The following is a 9,572-nucleotide window of genomic DNA, read 5'->3' as shown; positions in this document are numbered from 1 at the left end:
TAAGCCAATTCATTTATGAAGGGCCTGGCATTTGTGGCCAGAGCATTAGTATGATATTAGTTTATTGTTTTTCAACTGGCAACCTGTCATCTCACACCCTTCTCCACACACTTGTTCCCTACTTATGTTCCCTCTCCTGTGCACCCTGGTGTGGCAGAGGGTCAGTGGTGAACTTCTTCTGAGGTCTCCGCTATGATTCCTACTAAACCTGGCACTGACCCTGAGGTGAATGCAGTGGTTCCCGCTGTGTCCCCCGCTGTAATTTTCCCTGCCATCCCCACTGGCACCATGTTTAGCTGCCCCATGAAGTGGATGGGCAACAAGCCAATCATAACTCGACGACCCATCCTGCGAGCTTCGCGTGATTGGCAAGCCAATCATGGCATGCCATGTTAGTGGCCCCTAGACCTGGCGGCAATCATTTAAGTCGGACACTGTGAATGGGCACTCACAGTCCATCATAGGAAAGAAGCAGGTCATGAAAAAAGTGGGTCCAGAAGCCCTGGAAGAGGCCAGTAGATGACGCGGTCAACCCGGAAGAAGTCGCAGTCAAACAAGAAGATGCAACGGCTTGCAAGTACAGATGTATCGAGCTAGTGCCAGTCAATTTAAAGATGCAGAGGGTTCCCAGCAGTGGTTTGGTGGCAGGGTGTAGTAAAAGAGCTGTATGAAGCTCCCTGCCACAGCTGCTCCCAACGAAGGTAGACAGCCTTGGGCTACTATCACCTTTTAGCTCCTCCCTAGCCAACTGGGGTGTCAGGCATTAGGCCTGTGGGCACTAGTCAGGCCACTGGCCTGTGCCACCGGTAGGCAGGCGCTAAGACTGATCCCCAAATAAAGGTACTCTTGGCATTAGGCTTAAGTCCCTGTTAGGATCTGCATATGCACAGGAGTAAACCTTCAATGGTTCAAGCATCAAAGGTTTTCAGCCAATAGATAGATACCAAAAGGTTGACTGGATTAAAAGGTTGACAGGGTTAAAAGTTCGACATGCAAATAGTTGACACATATTTTTTTATGATTTTAGGGTAAGGATTAGGGTTAGAGTTAGGGTCAGGCATTTAGCAGAGGGTTAGGGTTAGGCTGCAGAACAGGACAGTTAGGATTAGCCACTAGGAAGAGGGATAGGGTTAGGCAAGAAAAAAGTGTCAACCTTTTCTATGTCGACCATTTGAATGTATGACGCCATTTTGACCCGGTTGACCTAAATCCATGTCGACCATTTACATGTCGACCTTTTTAAAACCGTCAACCTTTTGTCTCTATCAATCTATTGCCTGTCTAACTTGTGGTTCCTACCTACTGACTGTCTATCTAGATACTGTGTACCTATCAATCCACATCCCTCATTGTACACAAAACTACCATGCCCACTTTCCACCCAAACAACACCCATTTTCCATGAACCTCATCCCTTTCGGAGTTTGTGAATCATGATTGATTCTTAAACTCACAGAATCGATTCTGTGATGAGGCCAGGTGGGGGTTGTGTGGTTTAAATTAATCTGCATATAGTTAGTTTTGGATGGGATACTACCAATGATGGAAATGTCATGATGTCCAATGGTAGATGACATGAGCTGCTTGGATCTGCACATGCATGGGAGTAAACCATAAATGGTTCAAGCATTAATGTTTATCTGCCAATGGTTAGTAATCATCAACCAACAATGTAGAACCATCAATGGACAATCCGATTCCTAACCTAGCCACTGAAGTGCGCATGCCACATCCCTCATTGTACACAAAATACATTCTGATCCAAACTACCATGCCCACTTTCCACCCAAACAACACCTATTTTCCATAAACCTCATCCCTTTGGGAGTTTGTGAATCAGGATTGTCTGTCTGTGATGAGACCAGGTGGGGGTTGTGTGGTTTAAATGAATCTGCATATGCCCTGTGGAAACAAACTATACTTTTTGCCCAATTGTTATATGCCAATAATACAAGCCACAAGAATAGGAAGGAGAGAGAGAAATTCAGTTATAAATATTTTATTGAGCCTTGTCATACATGGACAGAATATGTGGTTCTATCCAGTAAACTAATATTGAAACATTCACAATTTTCAAAAACATAATTAAGTCTTCTTTATATTCTCTATTAAATTATTAATAAATAATCCATGTTATTTTGCAATCATCAGGATGAAGGGATATGTTTAATAAATACATGGCAAGAAATCTAAATTCATATGGACAACTCAAGACACCATCAGTAATACACATTTGCATATAATCTTTACACAGTACTTGCATCCACCTAGTCTAAACATTGGTAAGCAAATTACACTTACTAAATTACATAGGAGACATAGCACAATTTATGCTAACATAGCAGCCAATCAGATATCCATTTTAAATATCAGCCTGTGGGCCTGATTCAGAGCCGGACGCTCTGAAAGAGCGCTCGCTCTGAATCAGGGCGTTTTTTTTTTCTGTGCGGCCTCCTAGCTGCTCGCATAGCTGTGGGTGACCACCCACAGCTATTACGAGCGACCAGGTGATGGTCGCGATGGTCTCGACCATTGCGACCATCGAGGCTTGCGACGAGACCCTTGCGGTAGGGTCTCGTTCCCACAAGCCCCAGTGAGCTTTTCGGAAGCTCACCCACTGACATCGCTCGTGATGTCAGTGGGGCCGCCCCCAAACGGCAGGTGTTCCTTCGGTAATGCCTCCGTTTGGCCAGCCACCCCCCCTGCCCGCCTTCCAAATGGGGCAAGCTGTCAATCACCATCGACAGCTCGCCCCCTTTGGTGCGAGATCCGGAGTGACGGAGCACCCATCGCTAGCCGGGTCTCGCGCATGCGCACGTCGAAGCCGCCTCCGGCATGCGCACAGGCCAAACACTGACCCGCTCGCGAGAGCATAGCACTTGCGAGCGGGTCTGAATCAGGCCCTGTATGTGCTACATTTTGCGTGAGCTATTTTCTGCTTGCCTCATTTTTTTTTCAAATACAATAAGTGAGGCAGAATTAAAAATGAGCAGTGTTTCATTGCATCTTTAATGTAATCTTGGTTATTGCACTTGGGAAATAAGTGAGGAAAATTGGAGCATCACGCTGCTACATTAATTGTGAACTAACAATCCAAAAATTTCAGCAGTAAATGAACATAGTCATAGTTGCGGGCGGAGCTTTTTCCAAAATATCACATCTCTGACCCCAAAAGATCAATCCTTCTGTGCTGGGCATACACTGTCCTATTATCGGCCCGATCAGCCGATAATCATTTGATCTGGTTGATAATTGAATAATATTGCTACAACTGATCAGTAATTAGTGCTCTGTTGGACATGCTTCACAGGGGAGGATCAGGAAATGTTTCCTCCCCAGGGAAGGGATGCAGATATCGTGGCCATACACTATGATATATCTCACACTGTATGGCCATGATATCTGCTGGTTTCAGGCTGTCAGATAAAATGTCTGTCGGTCTGACAAACATTTTATCTGACAATGTATTAGTAAGCCCCGCATTAGACCTCTGCATCTCCAAGCTGCATTAATTAATAACTAATAACTCAATTATCCCATTTTACAGTAACGATTTTTGGACTCCAAAGAGGTCATGACCTATTAGGATATTGCATATTTTTTCTATTTATATGTTGGCTGGTATGTTAAATTACTGCTAAAGTTTCTGGATCTGAAAGTCAAATAAACTAAAACATTAATGTTTTACAAACAAATTCTGTTACTCAAAAACTTTAAACGTTGCACATTTATTTATAGAGCGTGCTAACACACCAGCTAACACTGAACAATTTTAATAAATACAAAATATATTTTCTTTTCTGAGTCTATTAACAAAAAATCTTACAGAATAAATTAACTGAATGGCAAAGTGCCACCAAATTAAATACTTATAAATTACATATACAGTAGTTGCATTGCAGATACAAGTCTTACAGACGTTATCACACAGATGATTCTGGGCCAATGTATATGTGACATGGCTGCCGAATTGCTTGTATTCCATCATATATTCTCGGTAGCAGTCTTATTTTGTAGTGCTTCTTTCCTTAACCTGAAAAAGAAAAAAAAAATATATTATTAATATTATGGATGGATAAAAAGCCCTCATCAGCCAATACTGCAATATTCTTCACTGGTATCTATATATGGACATTTATTACCATTTATGAGTATATCTGTGGGATCACTGGGACACTTTTTGTGCTGGAGAGCCCCTAACGGTTTGCAGTGAAGGGTCTGAGATCATAAATAATCTAGCACTGGAGCGTGAACACAGAGACCCCCCAAACAGTTCTGCCAACATCACTACAGCTGGAAGGTCTAATGAGGTAAACTATATTCATTTGGACTTTAAAACAGGATGATGAGCAGAGCAGGATTAAGGGGGACGGGGGCTCTCCCAGCCAGAGCTGCTCTGACCCAGCACTGACACTGCTATCTGGGGACGATTCGGCTGATCTCCAACCTCTGCCACCAGCACTCGGCAACAGTTGCCGTGGTGGGAGAGCTGCTATGGCAGTGGAGGCTGGAGAGGAGCAGTTTCGGTCCCCGCACTGCCTGAGAGGAGGCTGTGGAGTCTGCCCCCGCTACAGGAGTGCAGGTGGGACCTGCGCTGCTGCAGCCTCATGGAGGTTCGGAAAGAGGAGGCACAAACATACTGGGCACAGCCAGGAGGGCCATGCTGACAATAACCGGTGAGCCCCCCTGTGTTAGGGGCCCTCAAAGTCTTAACCCGGCCGTGATGATGAGGTTGATGTGGTTGGGCCCAATACAAATAAACTATTCTCTGTGCAGATAACATGCACTTGTATGCTTTGCTGATTTAAAGAAAACTAAGGTGTAAATAAAGCATATGATTAAAGTTTTTAAATACATAACCACACAGTCTTGTTTTATATTTAAGATTAAATTAGATTAGGGGGGAGTCACCTTATTGACAATGGCGGCGCGCATAATCGCAGTGGCTGCAACACTATTGCATTCCCTCCAACATGACACATTCCATTAGGTACAGAATGCTCTACTCCTGGTCTTCCTTCTTAATTTATGATTGGAGACACCTGTGTTGAACTAGGTAATTGATTAGACAGGTGTTTCAACACAGGTGTCTCCAATCATAAATGAAGAAAGAAGTCCAGGAGTAGAGCATTCCGTACCTAATGGAATGGGTCATGTTGGAGGGTCTGCTATTGTAATTTCACTTATGCATTTTATAATGTTGTAGTGACAATAATCAACGATTTTTTATTTGAGAATATGGTGTGTTCAAAAGACTGTGAGTTACCAGTTTGCTGAAACTGACCGGCTCTCATGGGGGTGCATTGATCTTATAAAGTAATAAAATATACCCCATAGCCTCATATAGATTTATATATAGCCATCAAACAGAATGTGGTGCACTGTACACTGTGTGGTAAAACTATGGGTTAACAAAAAGGGGAGGCAAAATGTACATCTCGTACAAGCCACAAGGTATCTTGAATTTGTTTCAGGTTATATTACATACTGAACGCACCAGTTCCATGCTGTTGTAGTACAACTGTGGCATTAAAGATTAATCCTATAGTTAAAGAACATGTAAACCTACATGATCTCCATCATCTTCTGCGTAACCCAGGGCACATTAGGTCTGGAGCAAAGAATCTTCCCTTCCTTTGTGATAAACCTGAATGAAAAACATTGTTAGAGAATGCCATTTATATACAGTATAAGCAATAACACATGGATGATAGATAGTTAGATACGCACACAACGGGGCTTGTGCAAAGTTAGTAGCAAATCAAAAAAAGAGCAAACCATGTTGCAATACAAGGGGTGCAAATGTATTTCTTTTTTTGCATACAGGGACCAAAACTGATCGTTTCACTTTTGCATGTAGCGAACAAATCCTGGTCAGCTCTGATACTACACAGAAAATTAGAAAGGACACGTCCCAACTCTAAACCTTTCTGCACATTTTTCCATTTGCCCCACCTGCAGTGCAAAATGGTTTTGCCAAAGTGCAAATTTACTCCTTTTTTGCTCCTTTTTATAATTTGCTCCTAACTCTACATAAAAGTTTCCTTATACCATGTCTAGACATAGATACTGCATAACTTGCTGAAATTTTCATGCTGGGGTCATACATAAAAGCCTCCATCAGGAGTGTAACAAGTAATTTGTGGGCCCCATAGCAGCAATTTGTAAGGGCTTCATGTACAGCCCAATTCACATAGAAACATAGGACAGAAAAGGAACACATGGCCTGATTCAGACCCGCTCGCTAGATGCGTATGCTCGCACCCAGCGTATGCAAATTCGGAACACGCCCAGCAAGGAAGGCGATCGCACGGCAAAGCATAAGCACGCCCACCATGCCTTGCCGTGCGTTCACTTTGTGTAAGCAGACGCCCACCAGCCTGTCTTAAGAAGCCCACTTGCGCATGTCATCTCCAGGAAGTGCAAATAGAAAGTATGGTGGTCGCTCACTTCAGCTTAATGATATTGCTCAGGTGCTTGTAAAGGGCGGGGTTTATACTGAACCACAGAAAAAAAGAAGATCCCCTCCAGCACACTGCAGCAATATTAGCAAACATACTTGAATCCTACATGATAATAGAAATTCAGAGGTATTGGTTACATACATTTGCAAATATATGATTAAGCCCCGGGCCAGCATCAAGGCTCCTCTATACCGGCGTCCCTAACATTAAGCGGTTCACGTCCGAGTTCACAGAGCAGCCCAAAAGAACCCAGCCAAGGACCACTCCCAGGGCATCACACGAAAAACGGGAGAAAGGTGATAGTGAAGTGTAAAGTATAGATGTGTCAAGATAATCAATAAGTGTTAATATAATAAGAAAGAATTCAAATTACATAAATAATAAACAAACAAATGGAAAGGTGATGAAAAAATATCTATGTGAATTAAGTGGTGATGCCCTGAAAAAGGCCCAGCAAGAGCTACTTTAAATTATCGGTAGTCTCACAATGGACTCGCCGATGTCAGAACTATGCACTCGATTATATTTAACCCCTTATATGATTTCCTTTCCTCTTCTGTGGTGTGTGTGGAGTCTAATTATGAATATAAACAGGGATCGTATGAATGACCGCCGGACGAGAGCCCGGCGGTCGAAATCCCGACGCCGGCAGGCCGAACAGCGGAGATCCCGACGGAGGTAAGTAAACTACCTAACCCTCCCCTCTCCCCCCCTAACCCTCCTTTAGTAGTGCCTAACCCTAACCTCCCCCTTAGTGCCTAACCCTAACCTCCCCCCTGGGGTGGCTAAACCTAACCCCCCCTCCCCGCACCGTAAACCTAACCTTCCCGGTTGGGTGCCTAACCCTAACCTTCCCCCGGGGGTGCCTAACCCTAACCCCCCCTTCCCCTAGCCTAACTCTAACCCTCCCGGAGCTATAAGAATGCACGGACTGTACTTACCTCGTTCGGTCCCGCATCATTCATGGATTCCGGCGTCGGTATTATGATAGGCGTTGGTATTTTGACGCCTATCATTAATCCCTATCCGGGATTCTGCCGTCGGATTGTGGCCGCCGGTCATATGACTGCATCCCATTAAATATGTGTATGCTATTTTTAGCCTGTAAACATCACACCCTAATACAAATTAATCACCAATAGCATAAGTTTCAATAATTCTAGTATGAAAACTGTGATATCAGTTATTTAATTTTGTTTACCAATAAATATATAAGTAATGTCCCAATATGTTGGCTTGTTTAGTATATGCTTAGCATCTCACTAGTGAAAAACGACAGCTTAGCATATAGAAATTCAGCTGCTCCGTACTAAAATTACTACTCAGTTAAATGCCTAGTTTGGTTATTTTATAATGTGTAATATTAATATACAATTTAAAGATAATTATATATTTATGTTGAGTATTTGTCAGTTTGCCTTTAACTCCAATACTCACATCACAGCTTCCACACATGGAGGATCTGCCTTTTGGATGAGAAAATTTTCGAGGTGAGTCTTAGGTTTGGCAGAGGAGACCCGGTTACAGCAGTTGGTGGGCTTGCCCGTTTCTAAAAATAATGACCACACAGAGAAACATTTCAGAGAACTAGAATAGACGTTTCTACAAAGACAAAGCAATCTGTTGAGTGGACGTGACATAAATTCACATTTCTAACGATTTAAATGAATTAGATATTACTATTTTAACTTAAGAGAAGTATAGTTGAAAAACGAAGCAATACAAGCATGCTAGGCATATAGACACCAAACCAGTTTATAAATAAACCATTACATTAAATTAAATGGACAGGTGGCATAAATGGACCAGTTGGTTTATATATATGTCATCGATATTCTCTATTTCTCTACAACAGAATTAGTCAATTAACATTAACGTTGTTAGATTTTTTTGATTGCCAAGTAAATGACAAAAATAAAATTGCAGTTACTGAACAATAAAGTGTGACTGTACATATAATGAGGAATACTAAACACTAGTGGGTGGCACAAGACAAAGTGGGATAGAATGAGGAGAAGTGTACAGGTCGCAAGAATTATGTACTGCACATAGTGTTTATTTTGAATAATTTTTATCGTTAGACCCTTGTTCTAGTTAGAGCAGTCTAGTGTCTTTTCAGGGGTCCCTTATCCTTCCTGCACAGCATAATGCTTTATGCAAAACCATCAAAGTGACCCTTTGAATCCCCACTTACCAGCTGATACTGTGACAATTGCGGATGCAATGAGGAGTGCCAGGCACAGCATTGTCTTCACTGAGCTCATGTTTCTGGATTGCCTTTTGGTCTTTTTGATCTGGGTCCTCCTCTCTTGCAGGCAATGCAGCTGAGCAGTGTGATGCCCACAGTAAGTTATCCTCTTTTAAAGTCCAAAAATGAGAAACTTAACAGACAAGGGAAATGTTTTGTCATTTCCATGTAACTACAATTGCTGCATCAGCACAGGCAGATGAATGAGAGGTGACACATCACGTTGTGTGATATTGCACAGTCTGATAAGTAATGCTTCTTTACTATGAAAAATAGATGCCAGTAAGGTAGTGCGGCCAGTGCCATGGCACAGGGCACCACAAGGCAGGGGGCACTGTTCTGGCCTGTCAATTTCCTGTTTATTATCATTCTCACTTGTAGCTTCCTCTTCTTTTATCCCCAGCATCTCCTGGCCTCCCCTATATCTTCCCTGGCCCTTCCCCATGAGGCTATGGCCCTTTTTCAGGTCTTATGTCCCTATTTGAAAAATAGGGGGGGCGCCAATGTTCTTCCTGGCACAGGGCACCAAAAAGTCTAGTTACGGCTCTGGCCGGTACTCACCTGAAGTTACAGGTTGATAAACAATTTGTAGTAAATTCCCCACTCTGGATAAATGTGCAGACTCCTATGTGATTGACTTTACTGATTTATTCCTGTTTCTGGACCACAAGAAAATAGCACTGGAAAGAATAAACCTGTTATGTAGCAGCTGGTTATCGGACAACACCAGTATTATTTATGTGGTCATTACCTTTACAAAATTATGCAATACATATCTGGAAATGGGATATCTCCTGCAATATCAGTCTGGCAATGGAATTACATCTATGCAATATATAGGTGACACTGTGGAATTTGTC

The 9,572-nt window shown here is 42.6% G+C and overlaps 1 protein-coding gene across 1 annotated transcript; it reads right to left on the bottom strand.

Annotated features, from left to right (window-relative positions):
* Positions 1-3,984: 3,984 nt before the first annotated feature.
* On the bottom strand, positions 3,985-8,728 carry LOC148522709 (C-C motif chemokine 4-like). Its single transcript, XM_088473827.1, has 4 exons — positions 8,659-8,728; positions 7,902-8,013; positions 5,570-5,647; positions 3,985-4,033 (listed from the first exon to the last, which is right to left on the bottom strand). Exons 1-4 carry the CDS (start codon positions 8,726-8,728, stop codon positions 3,985-3,987), a joined length of 309 nt encoding a protein of 102 aa, XP_088329953.1.
* Positions 8,729-9,572: the final 844 nt, after the last annotated feature.

This window comes from Taudactylus pleione, unplaced genomic scaffold (assembly GCF_031769625.1).
Source record: "Taudactylus pleione unplaced genomic scaffold, aTauple2 ptg000142l, whole genome shotgun sequence".
Lineage (NCBI taxonomy): Eukaryota > Metazoa > Chordata > Amphibia > Anura > Myobatrachidae > Taudactylus > Taudactylus pleione.
The sequence above is the reverse complement of the archived record's forward strand: the minus strand, read 5'-3'. Positions and strand labels throughout refer to the sequence as shown.